Consider the following 24,770-nt stretch of genomic DNA (forward strand, 5'->3'; position numbering starts at 1 on the left):
GTACCTGAAGTGCAAGGTTCTGAAATCAATCTTGAAATTGATGTGTAAGAGGTAAAACACCATTGGCAAGACTCTCAACTAAGTCATTTGATAATACCCCGTGACATTAGTCTAACAAATATGACAAGGATACTCTAAGGTATAAACAAAATTGTGAACAAAATACAATTGTAAAAGCCCCTCCCTAGCTTAGCCACTTTGAATAAAATTTTAAGGGAATAGCCTTTCTTCTACCTTTTTCTCAAATTTATTTCATTTTTTCTTCGTTTTCTTTCTCTATAACCTTGATTCAGGTGTGTGGGGAGACAAAAGATTAAGGTTGCATTGCAAATGGAGGAGCAACCTGAGTGGATCTACAATTTACAACAAAAGGGTGGAGGATTATGAACAATTCAGTTTAAATAATGAATCACCTAGGAAGAGGGTTGTGATTTTTGAATCTCTTCATTGAGAAGTTGCGCAATTTGCATCCGGCCAACCGCCGGCTTATTGTCACTGAGAATGTAGTACAATGAGTTCAATTCTTCAGCGTTGCCCTTTTTAAATAGGCTTCTTAGTGTTGCAACAACTTCAACAGGCAAGTGCTGATTCATGAGGACCCCTTCACCATTTCTACCATTTATATTGGTTTGGTGAGCTTGGGAAATCTGCCCTTGAGGCCGAGAGTAGGGTCGGGAGTCCCAATATTCATTACAAACTCGTTTTCGATCTAGTGCCTCAATAACCTGGGGAAAGAAAGCAGATACACAATAGAGCTATCAAAACCATGTCCAAGGAAGAAAATCAAACGAGACATTACAATTACAAAAAAAAAGCTCAAATCAGGAAAAAAAGTTTGCAGTCCTAATAACGCTAGCTTAAAAAATATCATAAGAAGGCTCAATGGTTAATAAACAAAAAATAAAAAATAAGTTAAAAATCCAGATAAAACGTGACAATTTGAACATTGCATTACTAGGGCTTCATGTTGTTTACTTCACAAACCACACAAAAAAACTGAGGCTGGAAAACTTGTACTTGCCATTGGTAATGAAACTACTAATTAAGAATGTGAATGGCTCCTGTTTCCTGATTTTATTTTCATTAAAAATACAACATGTTTAAATATGCTCTTGATAGCATTTTAATGTTGATGTTCCAAAGGAGAAATTTCCAAAAACAAGATTTTTTCCACTCAATTCCTTAACCAAAATTCCAATATTAACTACAAACAGTATACTTTAATCCCAAATCACCCAGAAACTTTGTAACACCCCAGATCAACCAAAAGATAGGAGAACTTCGCTTGTTACATCAACCAAAAAGAAGCTATACAAATCTCTGTTATATGCATAATTACTAGACATCTGTTCATGGAAAATGGGGAGAAATAAGAATTGGAATATGATTTTCTTTCAGCCAATGTGAGTGAAGAACTGTGAACTATAAATGGGTTTTGATCAGTAAAATTACCTGCACAATTTCTGGAGAGGAAAACCCAAACATTTCAAAGCCATCAAGGCTGCCAGGAGGCTGTAAAGGAGGAAGACCCTTTCTTCCCAGCTTGTGTTGTTTTGCGATCTCTTGATTCACTCTCTCTCTTACAAGTTCCCAGCATCTTGCAGGTGAAACATGAATGAAGACCTCACTTGGGCAATTTTCGGTGGAAACCTGAGGGAAAGAACATAATTTAGTTATTGACACATCACCTCTTCCCGATTCCAACTGAATCCCTCACATCAGTCCATTTCAATGTAAACATCAAAAAAATTAAAAATATCAATAGTTTACATTTTCTTCATGACTTCATTTTAAAAATTAGATACCCAGACTGGGCTGTAGTTAAGCAGAATATCCATCTCAAAGGGCTTAGGTAAAAGGGGTAAGAGATTCTGTGTAACACTAAGCCTCAAAGCTACAATACAGTCATGAAGTGAAAAGTAAAGGAGCTAAGAATCTTCTATCAAAACTTACGCTGGCATAATGAAGAGTAAAAAGCAGCAAAAAACTAGCAAAAGGGGGACTTGATTCCAAGTTAAAGGGCAGCCTAGTGCACGAGGCTCCACTTAGTGGGCCTGAGGAGGGTAGATGTACGTAGCCTTATCCCGCACGCGGAAAGGCTATTTCCAGGATTTGAATCCGTGACCTCATGGTCACTAAGCAACACATTTACATCACATGGGTGAAAGGCCTTTCCAGAGATATTGACAAAAGGCATATATTATGATACCAACTGGATGACAAAAGCCTACAATTAAACTAAAACATAAGTTTAAAAAAAGAGGGCAAAAATACCATAAATAGGGGTCCATCACGTCCAGCATCAAGAATTTCTGAAATATAATAACACATAGCAGAGGATGGATCTAAAACACTTATGTATCTGACACGGCTTTTAAATCCTGCACCAATCAATTCAATTTGCATAAATATACAATATACATTCAATCAAACACTGTCATAGAAGTTGCAATGCATTACACAATAAGTATATACATACCCCTTGGGAATATAGCCTGACTGCTGCACCATGACTTTCCAGGAAGCACAATTCCAAATTCTATAGGTTCAACATTGCAGTTGATACGCCGGACAACCTTGGCAATACGAGGACCTTTCTGACGGGAATTCCTTTCCAAATTGTTTAGACTGCAAGAAAGGTTTACATTAACAGATCTTACATTGTCAGCTACATTAGAAGTGGGACATCCTCCAAACGTTTCACGATTCTCCTCATTCTTGGCCTTGATAGTGCCAGACTGTTGTGGGTTCAGAGAAGAACTCTCTGAACTTTCCAAACAATGATGGCTCGCCTCTCCTGTTGAAGAAGCTGGAATATTCCTAACTGATTCTGTGGTTGTATGACCTATATGGTAATTAAGATCTACTGGGGCAAAAGCAAGAACCGGTCCACTGTTTTCATAACGTTCCTGTTTCAAATGCAAAAGCTGAGAAGAACAAGAACTCAAATCTCCATGAGGCAACGTAGGACCATTCTTTTCATCTATCACAGCAGCATCTGTCACAGAGATGGTCAGGTTGGTGTTTTCTATATTGTTACATGGGCTTGCTGTATTTCTAGAACCTGTAACAACACAAGAAATTTCCTTTCTTCTATTTGAATCCGGCATTTTAATTTCATCACCTTCATCATCACTAAGAAGTATCACATTGTCATGTCGGTAAAGTGAACCTTTCTCACTTGACGGTTCCTTTTTAGACAATTGACCACCAGGGGTTCTCAGCTTTGATTCGCAAATAAGAGATCCTTCTATGTTAACATAGTTTTTATGATTAGCCATTTCACATGTAGGTTTTGAGCTATTATTTGTTAACAATTGCTTCATGTGAATTGAAGACACATCTTCAGCTGATTTCCTATGTTGAAGATAGCTCTGATCTTCGCTTTTTGCTGCATGTGCTTGATTCTTTCTTGGGACATCTGTCGCGGCCCAATGCATGAGGCTTCCACCTAGTGTGGTCTGGGGAGGGTAGATGTAAGCAACCTTATCCTCGCGAGTGAAGAGATTGTTTCCAGGATTTGAACTCATACTATAATCATCAATTAATTTATTTGATGGATGCAAAGCCAAATCTTTATGCACATTGGCCCAAGAAGAACAGGACAAATTTGATGAATCCGATCTCAATTCTGTGTGTATTGTTGCCTTGCCTGGTGAGACATGAGAAGTTAATGCCAGACCAAGATCTAATTTTGCCCATCTGTATACTGCACTTAATTTTCCTTCCAATGCCTCAACAAGAATATTTAGTTCACTAATATCATAATGAAAGAGGAAGAATTTGGAATCCCAACTGCAAGAACAAAACTGCTTCGCATGATCCAAGCAAGCATATCTATCTGGGGAACAGCGACAACCGGCTGCAGAGAGGTGTAAATCAAAAAGGCAAATAATGCATTCCCTTTCATTCGTAGCATCAAAACTACTCTCCATTTTCAATGCCTTCGCAGATCTGCAAAGAAACTCCCTTCTTACCCGTTCCATCTCAACACGTGCCTAGGTTGAAAAGAATAGGAATATCAGTATAGGAGATTACTAATGTTAAAATTCAATACAAGGGCACCAGTTTATATGTATCTTTATGGACAGTGCATGTTAACCAACATGACATGGCTTCCAAATAGACATGGTGGAATATGAAATAGAACTGATAGCACAAATCGGTTTTGATATAATAAAGTGTAACAAGAAGCCAAATAAATTATAAATTGAAAGTCATAAATAAAATTTCTTTAACGAAAAGTGCTTTTAGGGATATAAAAAAAATCATGGGCCTCCACAAAACAGCTTCAACATTGAGGAGAGCTGGTCTTTGACACGGTTTCCACGCCTATATGCCACCGCCATTCTTTTAATATAGTTTAATTTCAGTACAAGGTAAATAGGCTTGGCATTGTTCACAGTTCATGACCAAAGATCTCATGTGAGGAACATGCTAGAGATATAAAAACCATTCTTGGATCTCCAAATAGTAGCTTAAGCTTTCAGAACAGTTGGCCCTTGACAATTGCAAAAACACCATACAAAATGTTGACTCTGTTTGATCCTTTCCTTTTTCATTTACTCAGTTGTTTGTGAAAGATAACTTGTTCACATATACGTAAATATCTCTCCAGTCCCCAAAACAAATCTTCTCAAAAGAACATTTAAATTCAACCTACACTTTATTTTTTCAATTTACCCAACAATTAACAAATATAATACAGAAGACAGGGAGTTTTGCAGAACAAAGGTATGAAAAGATGCAATATAACCAAAAGCACTTAAATCATTTACGTTGAATTTGAAAATAAGGTGGAAACTTCTAAGCCAGATAATATGCCTTATAGGCAGCAGAAACAAAACAAATTAGACTCAAATTCCCTTATTATGGTTGTAAAACTAGAAGAAAGGAGAAAACATTGAAGGGGAAATGTGTGTCCTCTGTCACAGTGGGTCTGGTTTTATTAACAGGGGAAAGGAGCTTACACAGCTGTAAAATCATTTTAAAGTAAAAGAATGGCTAAGCTAAGGCAATATCTATCTAAAAATCATCAGACCATAAGTTAATACAAAATCATAAAAATCACACCTTCATCATATGGAGGCAGAACTTACCTTGAATTCTTTTGCCAGGAGGCCATCCTTTCCACTGACATCTTTCCAACGTATATTATCTGAAGTATTCTTCTTCAGCAAATTAAGCTCCCACTGTGCTCGTACTGCATCCCTTGCAGCCCCAAGCAACAGCTTGTCATGGGATATAGAAGTTCTGCGCCCCTGCTCCCGGTACAGCTCGATAGCAATATTCCCATGAGGCAGCCAGTCAATAGGAGCTACGTTAACAGCCTCTGCACAGTTGAAGCCACAATTGAAGCCAGAGTGGTAGGCTCGAGGAAATGTAAGAACAAACTCCCCAGGGTTTTGGACACATCTATAAACTGGTACTCCTTTAGACTTAAGGATGGAAGGAGAAAGCTGAGTGACCTGCAAGCAAAATTTAGAAGTTCTGGCATTAGATATATATATCCAAAGAAAGAAACACACTCATCCCCAATAGCCATTTGTATGTGCAGTAATATCAATATGAACAAATGGATGAAATAAGAAAGGTAGTAAATGGAAGATAGAAACTTCACCCAACCCGATGAAAACATCACAATCATTTTGGTCATGCTTGTTGCCTCTCTAGCAGAGAAAACAATCAAGATGAACAGAGCGGGGGAAAAATATCAGGTGAAGCAAGAGATAAACAAGTAATCCCCATTTGCAACATCCTGATCAAATGACATTTGCGCAGTGGTAGAAAATCTTTTACTCACCAGTTTATGAAGCAAGTCAGGCTGTTGTTCAAAAAGCTCTGGTAAATGCTTTCTCATGGCCTCTTCCAACTTACAAGCATCTTTTCCAGGGACACCATACCACATTTTTGAAGCACCCCAGTGCATATAATTCAATGAATATAAGTGATGATCTTCCACATGCTGTATGCATAATTAACCAATAAGAAAAGATAAAGCAGTTGCAACAACTAAAGGTTCTAACCAAGCAATTTCTCTGACATGTGCACACAGAGACACAACAAAGAGTTTTGATGTATTTTACCAACCTAATCAAGGTAAAGATGTCAACTATAAGAGCCCTCTTATTCTAACGCACATACACATGCCCACGACATCCTATACCACCCCTGAAGGGCATACAAAGAAACAACATTCTATATTAACAAAACATGGACATACATAGGCCAACATGAACAACAACAAATGCAAGATAAGTAAATATATTGTAATAAAGATAACTATAACTATAACCCCCAAAGCACGGATTCGTCAAACACCCTCACATGTCGGTGTCTGACACGGATACGTTCAGATTCGCGAAGGATACGTATCCGTAGAGTATCCAAAAATTAAAAAAAAAATAGAATAAATAAATATCAAGACACGTATCAGATTCGTTTTCAATAAAATATAGGATATATGGATTTGTTTTTAATAAAATTTAGGATATATGGATTCGTTTTCAATAAAATATAGGATATATAGATTCTTTTTCAATAAAATAGGATAAGATAGATTCATTTTTAATAAAATAAGATAGATTCGTTTTGGAGGGCAATGATTTTCAATTTCCGTTATATTTTTTACTTTGGATATTTTGATTTACACTTATAATTTTATCATATTTTATGTGTTTTTTATTATTTTATACGTGTATCCCTGAACGTATCGTATCCTATATTTTAGAAAAAATGTGTGTCGACGTATCGTATTCGACACATGTATCCGTATCCATGCTTCATAGACTATAACGGTTACACGCATGAATTGGGTGGAGCATTCATGAAATATATGATAGAAAACGAGGGAAGGATAAAATCCTTACCCAACAAAAGGAGGAAAAGCACATTCCTATATACAACCATGGCACTAGAACACCAGATATATCACTGCTCTCATAAGATAGTAGAGATCCAGGTAGCCTAGCAAAGTTATTCAAATTCCAGCCCGATTTGATGTAATGTTCGTCTGAAGCAGAATAGACATGGCTAGGCTTTCTAGGAAAACCACTCCCAAAAGACCCAGTTTCCAGATCAGCTCCATAAAGCACCTAGAAGTATATAGAAAACAAAATGTCAGTTTAGGGACATGTACAGAACGCAATTAATTGGCAACAATTTTACGAAGCAGCTAAGTGTTGAGATTATAAGAAAAGTGACCTCAATTTCTTCAGTAGGACTCTCGACCATTCGCCAATATTCCCCCTCAATGTTCTCCACAGATGGCTCTGAGTTACCATTTGAAACTGTTGTATTTGCTTCCGACTGATATACATCCCCATATTTTCTGAAGTATTTGGTCTTAAAATCATCTGAATATCTCTGAAATGTTTCCAAGGTAAATTCTGGACCAGGTTCAAACCCAAAACTTTCAGCCTCAGAAAATCCAACGTTTCTGGTGCCATTAACCATTTCTATTTGTGTGCATCTTCTCCTTTTCCTTTTCATATTACTTTGAATCCTTGACATATTTCTAATTGAACCACGATTCTGAAGTTTGTCAATCCTCTGAACACGGGTAGCAAATTTAGAACCATCCCATATACTTTTTTCCTCAAGAGGACAAGGGGGTTTCCAGGAAGACGGGGGAACAATGCGACAAATTCCGTATGGTTCAGCTCTGGAGCGAATGCTTGAAATATATTTCAAAGTATCTTGAAACTCCTGGAAAAAAATAAAAAAGTCAGATATGATTCGACAATAAAGCCAACTTTTAGAAGTAACAGATCAATAATGGGGGCAGGGGTGAATTCAAATGAGCCAAAAGAATCATCAAGAGTTCAAGACCTCTTCAGTGGGATAGAAAACAGGAGCTTCTTCGAGATTTGGCCTACGAGCATCTTCTGGTCGCCATCTGGCAACAACCTAGAGATACTTCAATTGTCAGTTATTCAACAACAACAACCAAGTCTTAGTCCAACTAGGTAGAGTCGACTAAATGGGTGGAATGACATCATAATATTCTACCATAAATCACGTCCATTTACAAAACATTAATCTCTAAATTTTTCCTAATAGTTCCGCCAATGGTTTTTGCTGGCCTCCCCAATTTTCAGTTATCCATCATGCAAAAAGCAAATTTCCGAAAAAGTAAAGTTTCTTTTGCTATTAAGTGACCTCCATAATATATGATAAGATTACAGGTTCAACTCCTTTGTTGTTACTAAATAATCAGTCTGTTAGATTGTATAGTAAACTGAGCCACTTCTATTAACAAACAATAAGCGAACATCCAAAGTCATAAAACTTGGTAAGGCAATATCGCTACAATAATAATAATAATAATAATAATAATAGTGAGAAAATAATGATGCAAATGGAGAGGATATAGAAAGGATGACAGGTTACAGTTGCTTCATTAATTGATGAGACTAATAATAATGCCGAAAGAAGAAAAGCATGTATCATATAAATAGAACCTTTTGACAATTACTGCAATCAGGACATCCACGGATAACTCCCCTAGGTAGACAAGGTCTTGAGGAGTAGTTCTGCATTAACATTCATATATAAGGTGCTAACCATAGTAAACTCTCACATTAGGACAGTTAAATAGTATATTAAAAGTCAAGACACCCAGCGACAAATAAATGAACCAAGATAAGACTAACTTGATCACGACACTCAGAATCAGAGTCTTCCTCTGAACTATTCTCACATCGTCCATAGTTAATCCATGGTCTTCGTCGGAGAGTCCTAGGAACCTTTGCGGTATCACTAACATGAACATCAGTTTCCACCTTAGTGGACAGTGAATCATAAGCATTAGTAGAGGCTGAACAACTGGTCATATTTTTATCATTTTGTTTCTCATTGTCTTCTACCCTCTTTAGTGAGAAAGCTGTATATGACTCAAAACCTGGTGGAACAGATGGAAAGTCATCATTATCTTCTTTAACACATATTCGCATGAACTCGGTCCCCATCAGTAACTTAATGCAAAAGGCAACAGCTAATAATGTCTCTGATTTGTTTTCCCTGTATGAATTAAGAAGTCAGCATAGTGCCATAATCTACACAGAAAAACAATTAATGGATCATCTATTCTAGGTTTTACTAAGCTTACTTAGATGAAATGAGAATTTATGAAGTGGGAATTTGTAGATTATCTGAACTCCGACTGAATATCACGACTAGAGATCAAGTTAACAAGTTAATTCAAGGTCTCAGCAACTTCATAAATAGCTGGGGAGCATCAATCTGATAAACATCACAGAATAAACAAACAGAGAAAGAGCTTAGGCAACTTCATATATAGCTGGAAAGCATTAATCTGATATACATCACAAAATAAACAAACAGAGGAAGAGCATAGATTAGGTAGCACATCTACATGCAAGATAGTATTATAAATATTTCATACTCTTTTTTTGTTCTATTTAGTCAAAAAGTGTTATCCTTATTCTTAAAAATTGACTAAAATTATAACCACTTTCAAGAAGTTTATTTGCATTCACCAAACAGAATGGGAGATCAGAAAGCAAAGGCATATTGAAATTCCAATAAGTTCTTGTTTGTTGATATTCTTGTTTGTTTAGATAGGAGTGATTGATAAATGAATGACTGAACTGAATACAGGAGACCTCATCGTCTAAATGTACACGACGAGTGACACCACATACAATAGATTCATACCATCAGGTCACAAAAAACACGCTTACAAATCTAGACCTATGCAATCAAGGTTCTGACAATAATCTCTCCTGAAGTTATTGAGATCACCATAGTCACAAATCATCAGATAATCAGGGAGCAGAACACACTACATTTCACCTAAACTCTAGATCGATCATAATAATATGATGATAAACATCTATGTTAGATTTATTTAAGGATCAAGGCGTGCTTCAAAGTTTATTTTCAGCTGCCTTTAGTTACATCAACACACAAATGTACCTCATATCATATTGAAAAAATTCAGTCCAAAAATGCATCCATCAAAACAAATATTGCAAGTAAACACACATGATTACTTTTACCACACCAAGTTCATGAACAATAAAAAAAAACTAGAAAGTAATGTTAAGTTCGATACACTTAAATCCCTGGTTCATTGCATTCCATCATCCAGATTATGAGATCAAAATTTACAACAATCCAAAAATCACTAACAGAGTCTCAAACAAAAATCTAAATGATCCAAAACAATAGATGTCCACAACCTTCACCTATCATTATCTGTATACCAAACCAAACATACAATAATTGAATTATCATTATTATAATAATAAAATCAAACAAATATAGCACATAAAATCAAACAAATTATCATTATTATAATAATAAAATAATTGAATTATAATTTATGATAATCAAGAAAAAAATTAGTCAAAGTTTAATATAATCAAGCTAATTTAAAGTAATTAACAAAAAATACCCTATTACGCGATATCTAAAGGAAATCGTGGCAGAACAGCGATGTTCTATTGTATCGTTGGATTCAAGCAAAATTTGGAGGCATTAAAGTGAATAGGTCAAAAATAACACGTGTATGTTATCCCAGATGGTAGTGTTAGATCGAAGAATTTTGAAGATAAATTGAAATTCTGCAAACCTAAAAGGATGAAAGAAGAACATGATAGAGGAAGCAACACAGATAAATGAGTTTAAGAGTTTCTATACCTTCGATTTAATTATCATCGACTCTTAATTATCGACCTTAAAGTATAAGTATAAAGATTCATACATAGTTAACATGATATTGTTTATTTATAAAAGTCTCTTATACCCGTATATATGTATTTTTCTATGTTAGGTTTTTTCCATAAAACTTTAAATTATACACCTGTATAGATAATAACACTACATAAATTTTGCATCCTCTAACATTAATGTTTTCGTTTTTTCCCCGTTTTTTTTTTGTTAAACTCGCAATAGTGTTAGGTGTAATAAAGTATTAGAGCCCAACAATAATATTCCATGTATAGGCTCTGTGTTGGATGGACTTAGTTAAACCCATGATTAGATATAATAACTAATTCATGATTAATATATTTAATAGAATCTTAAGTAACAATGTTTAAATATTTTTAAAAAGTTGTTGTTGGGTGAATTTGATAAAAGGTTGTTATTTGGTGAGTTTCATGTTTAATTTTAGTATAAACATTTCTAATACCACACATTTTAGCACTCTTTAGATATTTTTTCATTTATTATTATTAGTGGAATTCATATGAGAATCAATCAAGTGATTCATGTGATTTAGCTTAAGTCACAAGAACTCCACTTAATATAGTGGTAAAAAGAATGTTGAGAAAAACTAAAAAAAATGTCAATTATAATTACACACAAGATGTTCTAAGATACTTTAAATAAATCTAAGATATAATTATTATAATATTAAATATTATTTCTACACCTATGTATCATATAGATATATTCTATATAATATAACTTTAAATATTATAAGATATTTTTATATATTTTATAATAAAAGAAATTGACCACTTCCACCAAAATGCTACAAGAAAGGAAACAAAAAAGTCAATAACGCTGTAAAGGAAATTGTAAAGAATCGTAAATGAAACGAAATTAATAACCTATCCCAAAAGTTTTTCTCTACCTACTAACTACTACCATAGTCATTCATCCTTAACATGTCAATGTAAGGAATTATTCTAAGAATACCAACACTTTAAGCACTAATTTCACTCTTATACCATGAGACTCGAGATCCAATCCTCATTTTTACCTATTATTACAAAAATTCATGTTGATTTTTTTGTATTATCAAAGGTATTTTTTCATCTTTTTTGGTAAGAAACTAATCATTTTTACGGTTGTGGTTGTCCCTCCCAACAAGTGTCGCTCTCAGGAATCGAACGCTCGACCTTAGGGATCTAGTGAGGATTTACAACACTAGACCAACATCTTGTTGGTAAATTAACGTTTTTTTAGTGATATGGAAAGTGAAAGAAAAAATTATAGAATTTTGTACTTGCTATACCACTGTTTAAAAATATGCATAGAGTTCTTAGAAATTGACCTTATGAAAATGGCATGCTAAGGAAAACAAAGATATTTCTTAGAGGTTGAAGAAACCAGAAAATAAAACTAAAAGCAAATTATCCTAAACCCCTGATTGCAAACATTATGATTTTTTATTGGACAGTGTTATGAGTTGCTGGTTATGACATTGGAGAATAACATTTGATTAGTGCTTTAACAAATATTATAAACAAGCCAAGAGCTTAAAATGAGATATTTACGCCATTCATTATAGCTAGGAAGAACTGACTCTACCATTCTAACATTTGCAACAGGTTAATTCGTTATTAGTTATTTAGTTAGTTGTATAGGAGTTATAGTTTTTGTTGTATCCGTTCCTGATGAGAGAGTCTTCAACCATTAAGTAAAGATCTTCTCTAGTAATCGAGAGGCAAGTGTCACATAAAAACATACAAAATGTAATATGTAATAACACTTTTACCTTTTTATTTACCATGAAATCACTTTTTTGTCATTAAAAATGTGAATAAAAACACTCATTTGTCTCTCCATTGATGGAGAAGATCCTTATTCTCACCCATTGAGGTCTTATTGTTATGAGATCATTGGAAGAGTTAAGAATTATCATGAGACGTCACCTCATGAAATAAAGCTCAATGATTTAGTGAATTCTTATTTACTATAAATTCTTTCACTTATCTTATATCTAATATAAGACTTCATATTTGAATATATTTAATAATATAATATTTTCCTCTCAAATATGGGTACCACGCACTTACTTATTTAGTTCCCTTTAAGCTCATTATGTCTCTACTGAAGCAATAACTTTGGTATCGCTTGTTGGATCTGTCCACGACCAGTGAACCTCCGACCAATGGAGAGTCCTATTGTTACTAGGTAATGGGAAGAATTAAGAGCTATTGTGAGTAGAGGTGACAAATTATCACAATCTATCCAAATTCAAGAAAATTAAATTCATTAACTAGAACAAATATATTTAAATTGATGTAATTCATGGATAATATTAGTAATAGATAGATTTGAATATATTTACTATATCCAATGAAAATATATGTATATATTCATTTGTATAGATATTCAGTCCATCCAAAAAATAAATATTCACAAACATCGTTATTTGTTTTTCAATTTTATTAACTACAATTTTGATTTTGTTAAGTTGAGATCAATTATAAGACATATGGATCTGATTAATATTTAAAGTTTGTTATTAAATACATATATAAATATTTATTACAAAAAAATCACTTTTTTCACAAAAAAGTAATATTTAAAAGTACCTTTTTTTAAAAAGGAATTAAAAATGATATTTAAAGTGCATATTATAAATAGTGATTTTAAAAATGTTTTTAATAAAATAATGAATTTTTAAAACATAATATTTTTCAAAAGTGTTTTTGTTTACACTTACAAAATTAATGGGATTGACTATCTGTTCATCCAATCCATTGAAATAAATTCATGGATCGATTGAAATTCATCCATTAAGTTTGTATAATTTAAATATATATGGATTGGTGAATGATTTTTCACCTATTCATTAGAATCTAAATTTAAATTTATCCATTAGTATCCAATTTCATTCATTTGATACTCATAAGTGCGAGACACTACCTCTTGAATAAAAATTTGTGATTATGATAATCTTATTTTTTTGTATGCTATAGACTGATTAAAAATCACTTACTTATTGAACATTTTTGCAGTTCCATATTAATAAATACAATAAACAAATTAACAAAACTTAATGTATAATATTTTTACAGTTTTATATTAATAAACACAATAATATGTAATGTACTTCATGGCAACTTTATGTTAATTAACGTATTTTCATATTGTATATATTTTGACCTGTAATATAAAATGTTAATTTAACAGCGCATAATTATGAATACACTATTAATTTGGATATATTTTCATAAAAAACGTTATTATACATCTAAAATACGCGTTGTTGAACCGTAAATCTAACATAGTAATTATTTGATAATGCCCTAATATCCTCTAGTAGCTGGGAGAAGTCTGATTCCTATTAGACTACTTATTTGGATAAACATATATCTGGTCTCTAGAATAAATTCTTTTGAAGAGGGTGCTCTACTCTTAACCATCAACCATGTAGACTTCCATTCATTGTTAATTTAATTGACATTCTTGAAAAAAGTTATTCACCAGTAATATTAAGTGTCATCTAGATTTAATTTCTATTGATGCATACTTTTGTGGTTGATATGAACAAAGAAGGGAATAATCTCGGTCATGGTTTTAATCTAATCTGCATGATAAGCAACCATCACTTTAAGGAAAATGACTAAAAATGGATCCCATTTCTTATTGAGTATAATATTTATATACAGTTAATATAAAGATTTATACATAGTCAATTAGTATCTACTATTTATTTTTATATTTTTTTAATAGTCATTGATTGCTAAATATAAATGATGAATTGATAATATATAAAACGTTTATATTTTCGGTGCATAAATTTTTTAATTTTATTATTTATTATATTCCCTGAATTTAAAAAAAAATTGTGCAAAATGACATTACATTGTGTATGTGAAATGGTTCAACACCATCTAAAAATTAAAATTGGATTGGAAGTATATGTTAAAGTGGAGTTTAAAGTAAAATTCGTTTTACAGGTGTTTTAAAATTCAATAACAAAACCGCACATTATTTAAAATTCAATAACTAAACAGCACATTATTTAAAATTCAATAACTAAACCGCACATTATTTAAAATTCATGAGTCATTTTCTAAAAGCGAAATTGTTTAGCATCAAAACCAAAGGATCTTGTTAATATATTTTTTAAAATTTAGAGATTAAGTAGTAGTTGATAAATTGTTTTTGGACCCATAATTTATTTAACATCCACCAATTATATTCAGAATCACTTCTGAGAATTAAAGATTCTTTTATTCTCAGCACCTGTACACAACTATAGCTATGTTGAACGTTAAGTCAATGCAATGTCAGGATAGAGATATGTGTTCTCAATGGTGTATCATTCTTCATTCCAGCTAATGATATATTGTTAAATGAATAAAAAAAAATTGAAAACAAAAAATAATATTTTAATTGATTCAGGATATGGAATGAGACACTATTTAGAATATGTGATTTGTTTCTTTGTCATGTAGGAATAAAACTTTGTTAAGCCTTCTAAACAATTGGTGCACGTTGTCTCTAACAATAATTTTCAAAGATGTTTGTAAAAAGGAGATTATCAGAATATATTATCCCTTTGCATCATTTCCCAAACTCATCTTTCTTTTTTCTTAAGTTCTTCTATATCCTACAAAACTTGTTATTCCCACGGGTTTAGATACCATTCCTGTCTGAAAGATTATAACAACACTTTCGTTTAGTTGCAAGAAATGCTACATAAAATATCTCTCTTTATATTCAAGAATTTGATACTCTTTTTATCTATACCATTAGTTATGTTTATGCTTATGTGTCAAGGAGTACTATATATTACTAATGTTGTTGTATACATAGAAAATATTATCATGTAAGAAACGCAAATGGCAAAGAAGAATATATTCTGTGGCTAGTTTTTTCATTAGGTTTCCTTCATTGCTTCTTTATATCTATCATGGCTTCATTACTAGGAAAAGCTTTTGGCTCAGAAATTTCTTCCTTTATATATCACCGTTTTCATCATCAATTTCATAAGAATAACATCAATAAGAACTTCAACATGCAAAAGGGTCGACCTCTTTCGTTACAGGTTTTTTTTCTTTCAATATGATTTGTTTTGTTCCATTCTCTTCAAAGTGGCATAGTTTTTTGTATGTTGTATGAACATAAATCTTTTCTCTCAAATCTTATATCACACTCATAAAAATATGTAGGTTAATTAAAAAATAAATATTCATCATTATTATTGTTTTTTATTATTATTGATGTGAGACAATAAATTTCTGTTCATGTATGTATAAGTCCCTTTTTTATTCTTCTAATTTTGTAATTTCAATTCATGTCCTAAGATTTTGTTCATAATTTTGTTTGATGAATTAATTGATGAAAACTCAATGAAAATTAAGTTTTATTATGTATGTAAGTATGTTATTGTGTCTCCCTTTTTCGAAGATATATAGTTTGTTTAATTAAATAAGCTAAAAGTTGTGAAATTTTAGCTAGTTGATTAAATTAGAGGTGATTGCCAACTAATATTACAATTAGCTGAACTTTATTGCCAAAAGATGAATTTCAAAAACTATAATAATCTTCCTCTATTCCAATATTAGATATTCGCCAAAAACTTAACCAAATCTTGAACATAGAAAATAAGTTAAATCTATGAAAGTTATAACATAGTGATTTCAAACAAAGTCATAATACGTACGTGAATCTCCAGAAAAAGGCAAATGAAAAAAAAAAAAAAAAGAATAAAAGGTTATATGAAAGGCTAGCGATCTTGCTAAAAGATGGAGCAGGAGAATGAAAACAAAAGTAACTTTTTGGGTGTGAGAGAGTGAGAGCACATTAAAGAATATATGAAAACAATCATTATAATAAAAATTATAATTTAACATTTTGTAATTCATGATGTATTTTGAAAGACTTGTATCTATTTTTTTCCTAGTTATATTTTATTAATTAGTATTTTGTAATAAGATGTTGGTCTAATAGAATAAGATCCAACTGAATTTTAGTTAAAAAAATATATTAAGGATTCGATTCATGATAACAACACTTGTTAAGAGGAATAATAACGAATCCTGAAAATAATTAGTTGCTTACCTATATGGTGAGGGGATACATTTGATTTTATCAAAAATATAATATTTAATAAATTAATTGATAAATATTTAACAAAATATACATGATTGAGGCCCTTTAAAAAGTAGTTTTTATTCTGTTATAGCCGCCACCTGAAATTGAGTTAATGAAAAGAATGAGAAGAGAGAATATGAGAATAGTTAGGAATTCATGCAAACTGAAACATCATATCTAATATTTGTTTGTTTGTTTGTTTCAGACTGTTGAACTCAAAGTAAGGATGTGCTGCACAGGTTGTGAGAGAGTTGTGAAAAATGCTATTTACAAGCTCAAAGGTATTTTTATCTTTTTATCTCTTCAGCATAATTAATACATATAATCTCTGTAGTGTAAACTATCCCATAAAAGAAAAGGCAAAGAAAAATGTTATTGTAATAAATTTTTGGTTGAGTTTACCTGAAATGGTTGGGGGTGATGTAACAACAACAACAACAAAAAGTTGGTAGGAGTATAAGATTCATCACTAATTATTTAGGGACTCGGGAATTTTAGGTGACACATATTAAATTTATATTTTAAAAATAATATTTTTTTTCTGATAACACATATTAGTTATGGGGTCATATAAAAAACTATAATAATAGTGTCACAACAATGAAATATCCAATAGAAAAATTTGACACAAAATTTAATAATTTTTTATACGAGTTTTCATATTTCTTAAATATAGAATGATTTTCTCATTTTCAAGTTTATCAAAAATATATTTCTCGGCAAAAATAAACATATATTCATACTCATCATTCAACATCCTATTTTTGGTAATATTTATAGGAGAAAATGTTCTTTCAGTTGTTATAGTTAACACAATAGTAACAAAGTTAACCATAAAAGATTGTGTTCATATAAATTTACAACATGTTTCTTGATCTCCACAAGCTTTATAAACATATCAGCCATTACCCCTTATTCTAAATTTATACTATCAAATGAAATAATTTTAAAGTTGACTATTTAGTCCTAGAAGTTTCATATGAGATAAATATGAAGGATAAAATTGAGCAAACAACAATCAAGTTTACACTCTTCATAACATAGCCTCTACTATTAAATGATGTTGATATAACTCCCACTGAATCATACAAGTCACTTCTCAATTCAATAGTTCCAAATAAATTCCACTCAACATAATAAATAATATGCTAAAGAATCAACCAAAGAGTAATAATAATCTTTAAAGTTTATACCTTCAAGTTAAATTTTGAAACAATATTTCCACCATAAGTCTTTACATGTAATGTTGACCACATATGACCAAACAAAAGAAGGAAAAAAAACTGAAATCCCAAAAGAAATTCCACCTGTAAAAGTTTAATGTCAAGTAGGAAAATGATCTAGAATTGGTGTAATATCTATATAATGTTAGTATAAATATATATATAGTCAGTGCATTGTATATCATTCATTTATATTATACTTATATTTAAAAATCAATGATAATTAAAATTTAATAATAAATGATATATTAACAATATAAAATACTTTATAATATCAGTGCGTACATTTTTTTCTCTTCTAAATTTATAAACAATATATTTCACATAAGTCAAGAAAAAATTTCTCTTTTTTTAGGACTAGTCAAAAAGTAAAAAGGTGATGATAATATGTGATCCATATATGTGACTAATGTTTATTATATATTACATTGTTAGGCATTGATTCAGTGGAAGTGGAGTTAGAAATGGAAAGGGTAACAATTGTAGGGTATGTTGACAAGAACAAGGTTCTTAAGGCAGTAAGAAGGGCAGGAAAAAGAGCAGAATTCTGGCCATACCCTAATCCACCACTTTACTTCACAACTGCTAATAATTACTTCAAAGATACCTCAAATGAGTTTAAAGAGACATATAACTATTACAGACATGGTTACAATCTTCCAGAAAGGCATGGAACTTTTCCTGTGACTCAACGTGGAGATGATAAAGTTAGTAACATGTTTAATGATGATAATGTCAATGCTTGCTCTATTATGTAAATTAATAAACCTTGTTATGCATATGTGTAATAATGTGTGTTGTTCCAATAGTGAAAACTTTTATCACTAATATGTAAATAAGATATGCATGGCCATTTTGTAAATATTTGTTTCATCGCATATAATATGATGTGAAACTATAGAAGGAGTAAAATGAATCCTGAATATAAAATAATTTTACATTAAAGAAAATGTGGTTATTCAAGTTCAAATTGAAACATAATTATATACCATAAAATGTTGAGTGTAAGAGTCACTCAACCAAGTAAATAATTATCCCTACTTTTTCATACTACCTTTAAGTGATGATAATAAAAACAAAGGTAACCATCCAAACACAATTCAAATTTAATGGGAGAAAATGTGATAAGATTAGGTTCGGATTCGGGTTTTATCCGAGTTCAACTTTCAGGTGTGGTATAGTTGATATCATACCTCTAACTTGCACCAAACTCGATTAATATATATAAAATTATAAATACATATATAAAACCTATATATGTAATTGAAATATATAGAACCTATTTATACATAAATACATGTTTTGGGAGGGTTCGAGTTACCCAAAACCTAATAGGTTCGCTGATGGTAGCATTGTTTTCAACCCGCTTAATTCAGGTTTGAGTTTTAGATTTCGGGGTTGGGTAGACACAAACCTGATTCCAATTCACCTTGTTGTCATTCCTACTTCCTTTTCAAAAACTTATATTTAATGGATATGGTTTTAAGTTATTTTTTAATAAAAAATTAAAATGAAGAAATTTATCATTCTCCTCATTTTCTACTATTGGACTCTCCCATACGAGTCTGACTCAGTTTTTCCATGCTGAATTTTCCAACATGTTCTTGATGTTGAGAAATTTAGAACCAATTTCCCTCCCGTGTATGATGCAAAATGAGCACTTGCAGAAACAATAAGGGGATAAAGAAAATAGAGAAGAGTATAAGAATAACACCAAGAATTTTAATTGGAAAAACCTCATCGGTATGAGAAGGAAACAACCACGAGACCTAGTCCAGAAAATATCTCCACTATAGAAAGTATGATTATAATATTTGACTCTCTCTTACAAAGAGGATAACATTCAATCTCGCCCAAAAAGGATGGAAATACATACTCTCTCTAGTATCTCACTAAGAATACGAATCTTACACTATGTGGATATAAACTCTCTCACTTTCTCTCTATGTTGTTCTTTCTCACTTGCTTGTTGTATCTCTTCCTCCAAGTCCCCTATATATAGTGAAGGGGAGGAATGCTACATCATAAAGACATAGTGGATGAATAATTGTTGTCATACTTTTCAAGACACTTTGAAAAGTGCGACTCCAACTTTGTAAGTTAGACTTCATAATTTTCAAGAGTCAAAGATTAATTCCAAGACTTTGGAATAGCCATCATTGAATGTACTCAATGGTTCATCTACCAAGATTCATTGGCCTTGCTTCCACATCAATTAGGAAGGATTCCCAACAAATCTCCCCCTTCCTGAATTAATTGATGGGTATCACCAGTCCTGCACCTCTACTACAATATGTTAGCTTCTTGAGTGAAATTGTATTGGTCATCATATCGGATCAGTTGTCATCTGTATGAATTTTATCTACATGCAACTCACCATCCTCCAAAGCATTTCGTATCCAATGATAATGATAATCAATATAGTTTGTCCGAGAATGAAATGTAAGATTCTTAGCAAGGTGAATTGCACTTTGTTTATCACAATGCAAAACATATCTATCTTGAGCATGACCCAACTCATGCAAGATGTTTTTCATATATCTTATCTCCTTGTCAGCTTTAGATGCTGCAATATATTCTACTTCAGTTGCTGATAATGTAATACATCTTTGTAACTTGGATTGCCAAGATACAGCTCCCCATGCAAAAGTAGTTAGATAAGCTAATGTAGATTTTCTGGAATCTACATCTCTAGCCATGTCAACATCTGTGTATCCAACTAATATATGATCTTCATTACAAAAGCATAAACATCTTTTGGTAGTTCCCCTCATATATTTCAATATCCACTTAACTACATTCCAATGCTCTTTGTTGGGATTGGACAAGAACTGACTGACAACTTCAACTGTGTGGGTAATATCCGATCTTGTACAAATTATAGCATACATTAGGCTTCCTACCATAGAGGAATAAGACATTCTGTTCATTTATTTCCTTTCTTCATCACTAGTTGGGCATTGCATTGTTATTAACTTGAAATGTCCAGCAAGTGGAACACTAACAGGCTTTGCCTTTTCCATGTTGAATCTCTTGAGAATTTTCTCAATGTACTTCTCTTGTGATAGCCATAACAACTTCTTGGAAAGATCTATGATTATCCTCATCAACATATAAGAGGAGGATAATAAAGTTTTAATCTTCATACCTTTTAATGAATACACAATGATCACTAGTTGTCTTCTTGAAACTATATTTGGTCATGAAGGATTCAAACTTCTCGTACCATTGTCTTGAGGCTTGTTTCAGACCATATAAACTCTTATTCAGACGACACACTAAGTGTTCCATGCCTGGTTCTCATAACCTTCTGGTTGCTCCATATAGATTTCTTCTTTGATGTCTCCATGTAAGAAAGTTGTTTTGACATCAAGTTGTTCAACTTTTAAGTCTAGGCTAACTACTAGACCCAATGCTACTCTTATGGAGGAATACTTCACCACTGGTGAGAATATCTCATCAAAATCAACTCATTTCTTATGATTGCATCCTTTCACAACAATTCGAGCTTTGTACCTTGGTCTTGAGCTTTCTTCTTCAACTTTAAGCTTATAAATCCATTTGTTTTTCAAGCCTTTTCTTCCTTTGGGAAACTGCACCAGATCATAAGTGTGGTTCTCATGTAACGAGTTCATCTCATCTTCCATGGCTTTAATCCACTATTCTTATCAGTTATTTGCATAGCTTTTGAGAAGTCTTGAGGTTCACCATTATTTGTCAATGTGATATATTCTTCTTCAGGATACTTTGAAGAAGGTACTCTGCCTCTTTCGGAGCGCCTTAGTTCAACTTGCATCTAATGTTCTATTGGCTCGGGTTCTTGATGGATTTGTGTGTCTACCACCATTTCATCTTGATCTGAATATTCATTAATCTGGTCAAGTTCTATTTGAGCAGGATTTGCTTGTTGGTCTATCTGTTATGGATCTATTTGATGATCAGGATCTATCTGTGAGGAATCTCTCCTCCTGAATGAATGCGAACTTTGGACTTGCACTGACTTTTCTTATGAAAATCTTTGATCATCTGATCATCAAAGAACACAACATCTCTACTTCTCACAACTTTCTTGTTTATGGATCCCATAATCTGTATCCAAATTCATCTTTTGGAGACCCAAGGTAAATGCACTCCTTGGTCTTAACATTCAACTTCTTTCTTTCATCTCCTGGAATGTGAACGAAGGCTCTGCATGTGAATACTCTTAGGTGGTTGAAGGATGCCTTCTTCTTGTACCATACTTCCTCTGGAATTTCTCTGTTCAGGGGTCTTGAAGATTTCCGATTTATGAGGTCCATTGTAGTCTTCACTACTTCACCACAGAAAGACTTGAGGAGATTGACATCTTTGCAACATGCATTTGATCTTCTCTTCAATTGTGCGGTTCATCCTCTCAGCTACTCCATTCTATTGAGGTATCTTTGGCGGTGTCTTTTCTAGTATGATACCATAAGCCTTGTAATAGGCTTCAAATGGACCATGATACTCTCCACCATTCTCTGCTTTTAGACACTTCAACTTCTTCTCAGTCTCACGTTCTACTAGTGTATGGACCTTTTTAGATGCTGATAGTACTTGATCTTTGCTTTTCAACAAGTACACTTATATTCTTCTCGAGTGATCATCTATGAATGTGAAAAAGTAGTAGGCTCCTCCAAGAGATCTTTCGGATGGTGCACAAACATTTGAATGCACCAATTCAAGTACTTCATCTCTCCATGAGGGATTGTCTATTCTTTGAAAATTGACTCTATGTTGTTTACCATAAAAACAATCAGTACAAGAATCTAAAATTTGACATTTTATACCTAGAAGGTGGTCTTTGGCGAGCATTTGAAGTGCCTTCTCACTCATGTGCCCCAATCACCTATGTCAAAGATCTTTGGAGTTAGTAGCAACATTTGCTTCTCCGGAACAAATTTCTCATTGCATAATGTACAAAGATCCTTTCTTTGAGCCTCTAGAAATAACGAGTTTGTCTTTTGCTAGTTTCCACTTTCCAACACCAAAGTGGCTTACAAAACTAGCATCATCCAACTTACCCATTGAGATAAGGTTGAGACGCATAACTGGGACATGTCTCACCTCCTTCAGTACAAGCTTTCCTCATGTGTCTATTAGCAACACAATATCACCAATTCCTGCAATCTTGCTTGTAACATGGTTTCCCATTTTCACAGTACCATAATCATTTTTCTTGTAGTTTGAGAAGAAACATTCATATGGACTTACATGGAAAGAAGCACTTGAGTCAACGATCCAATCACAATCACCATATGCAACATTTAGGTAATTGTCTTCTCCAATGAGGAGAACATCATCATGCGATGACTGTGGTAGACTTATGACCATTTTCCTTGGTTCAACTAAATCTTCATGGATATTTCCAGCTTTCTGGTCTCTCTTCAAGGACCTGTATTTAGATCTTTTATGTTTTTATTTACTACAATAATAGCATGTTATTGATCTCATGCGAGATTGAGAGTGACCTCTGAATCTGCTTTTGCTTCTTTTACGAGATTCATTCCTCTCATGAGTTTCACTTCTTCCACGTCTCTCCATAATATTTGCTTCAGAATGGAAGGATGTACTCCATTCTTTTCTTCTGGATTCTTCATTCAATAGACTGTCTGAAACAATGTCCATTGAGACCTTCCTATCAGGGACTGAGTTGTTGAGCGTGACCACCAATGTACCCCAGCTTTCAGGCAACGAACTCAATAGCAGAAGTGCTTGCAACTTATCATCTATCTTCATATTTATCTTTGTCAATTGATTGACAAAACACTTGAATGAATTCAAGTGCTCTATCATGCTCTGACCATCTCTCTAGTCGAGTTTCACTAGCCTTGTGACAATAGATGCTTTATTTCTAGGAGTTTTCTTTTTGAATCATAGATTCAAGTTTCGACCATAACTCATAAGCATTTCTATATGTGGATACATGCTCAAATAAACTTCTATCAATATACTTCTGAATCATTGTAACAACTTTTCGATTTGAAAGCACCCTTATCTTCTGGCTTGTCTTTGTAAGAAATAGGCTCATGCATATCCTTGCAATATAAATGATCCTCCATCATGGACTTCCAATAGGAATAGTTGTCAGCTGTCAACTTGAGCATATCTCCATCAAATGAGATATTAACGACTCCTTCCATCTTGGACTATACAGGCTAAGCTCCCCGAATGAACCTGGGAGCTTTGATACCACTATTGGGAAATTTAGAACTAATTTCCCTTCTCTATGTGATGCAAATGGGCACTTGTGGAAGCAATAAGTGGATAAAGAAAATAGAGAAGAATGAAAGAATAACACCAAAAATTTTAACATGGAAAAACCTCATCAATGTGAGAAGGAAACAACCAGGAGACCTAGTTCAAAAAATATCTCCACTATAGAAAGTAGGATTACAATATTTGACTCTCTCTTACAAAAAAGGATAATACTCAATCTCACCAAAAAATGATGGAAATACAAATTCTCTCTAGTATCTCACTAGGAATACAAATCTCACAATATATGGATATAAACTCTCTCAGTTTCTCTCTATGTTGTTCTTTCTCACTTGCTTGTTGTATATCTTCCTCACAAGTCCCCTATATATAGTGAAGGGGAGGAAGACTTCATCATAAAAATATAGTGGATGATTAATTGTTGTCATACTTTTCAAGACACTTTGAAAAATGCTACTCCAACTTTCTAAGTTAGACTTCATAATTCTCAAGAGTCAAGGA

At 32.7% G+C, this 24,770-nt stretch overlaps 2 protein-coding genes across 8 annotated transcripts; one reads left to right on the top strand and one right to left on the bottom strand.

Moving 5' to 3' along the window:
- Positions 1 to 10,693, bottom strand: LOC109345364 (putative lysine-specific demethylase JMJ16). 7 transcript variants are annotated; one of them, XM_019584323.1, is made up of 14 exons: positions 10,421 to 10,670; positions 9,110 to 9,243; positions 8,655 to 9,021; positions 8,463 to 8,534; positions 7,831 to 7,908; positions 7,204 to 7,707; positions 6,870 to 7,094; positions 5,804 to 5,965; positions 5,100 to 5,468; positions 3,392 to 3,998; positions 2,480 to 3,298; positions 2,275 to 2,381; positions 1,453 to 1,650; positions 1 to 725 (listed from the first exon to the last, which is right to left on the bottom strand). In XM_019584323.1, the coding sequence occupies exons 3-14, from the start codon at positions 8,967 to 8,969 to the stop codon at positions 414 to 416; spliced, it is 3,768 nt and encodes a 1,255-aa protein (XP_019439868.1). In that variant the 5' UTR covers positions 8,970 to 9,021; positions 9,110 to 9,243; positions 10,421 to 10,670; the 3' UTR covers positions 1 to 413. The 7 variants fall into 7 exon arrangements, with proteins under 7 accessions (XP_019439868.1, XP_019439866.1, XP_019439865.1 ...); XM_019584321.1 differs by having other exon boundaries at positions 2,480 to 3,998; positions 10,598 to 10,693; XM_019584320.1 differs by having other exon boundaries at positions 2,480 to 3,998; positions 10,429 to 10,670.
- LOC109345365 (heavy metal-associated isoprenylated plant protein 30-like) lies at positions 15,524 to 18,894 on the top strand. The gene is made up of 3 exons (XM_019584326.1): positions 15,524 to 15,760; positions 17,015 to 17,090; positions 18,468 to 18,894. Exons 1-3 carry the CDS (start codon positions 15,626 to 15,628, stop codon positions 18,788 to 18,790), a joined length of 534 nt encoding a protein of 177 aa, XP_019439871.1. The 5' UTR covers positions 15,524 to 15,625; the 3' UTR covers positions 18,791 to 18,894.

The sequence above is a fragment of the Lupinus angustifolius genome, chromosome LG04 (assembly GCF_001865875.1).
Source record: "Lupinus angustifolius cultivar Tanjil chromosome LG04, LupAngTanjil_v1.0, whole genome shotgun sequence".
NCBI classification, from domain to species: domain Eukaryota; kingdom Viridiplantae; phylum Streptophyta; class Magnoliopsida; order Fabales; family Fabaceae; genus Lupinus; species Lupinus angustifolius.

Bases quoted from the DNA above. Each gene is read 5' to 3' on its own strand.
- LOC109345364 (XM_019584321.1), bottom strand. From the start codon at position 8,969: ATGGGGACCGAGTTCATGCGAATATGTGTTAAAGAAGATAATGATGAC. The intron at 7,095-7,203 runs GTCACTTTTCTT...ATATACTTCTAG, and splicing joins GTCCTACTGAAGAAATTGAG to GTGCTTTATGGAGCTGATCT. The intron at 726-1,452 runs GTAATTTTACTG...TTCTTTCCCCAG, and splicing joins CCTCTCCAGAAATTGTGCAG to GTTATTGAGGCACTAGATCG.
- LOC109345365 (XM_019584326.1), top strand. From the start codon at position 15,626: ATGGCTTCATTACTAGGAAAAGCTTTTGGCTCAGAAATTTCTTCCTTT. The intron at 15,761-17,014 runs GTTTTTTTTCTT...TGTTTGTTTCAG, and splicing joins GTCGACCTCTTTCGTTACAG to ACTGTTGAACTCAAAGTAAG. The intron at 17,091-18,467 runs GTATTTTTATCT...TTACATTGTTAG, and splicing joins TGCTATTTACAAGCTCAAAG to GCATTGATTCAGTGGAAGTG.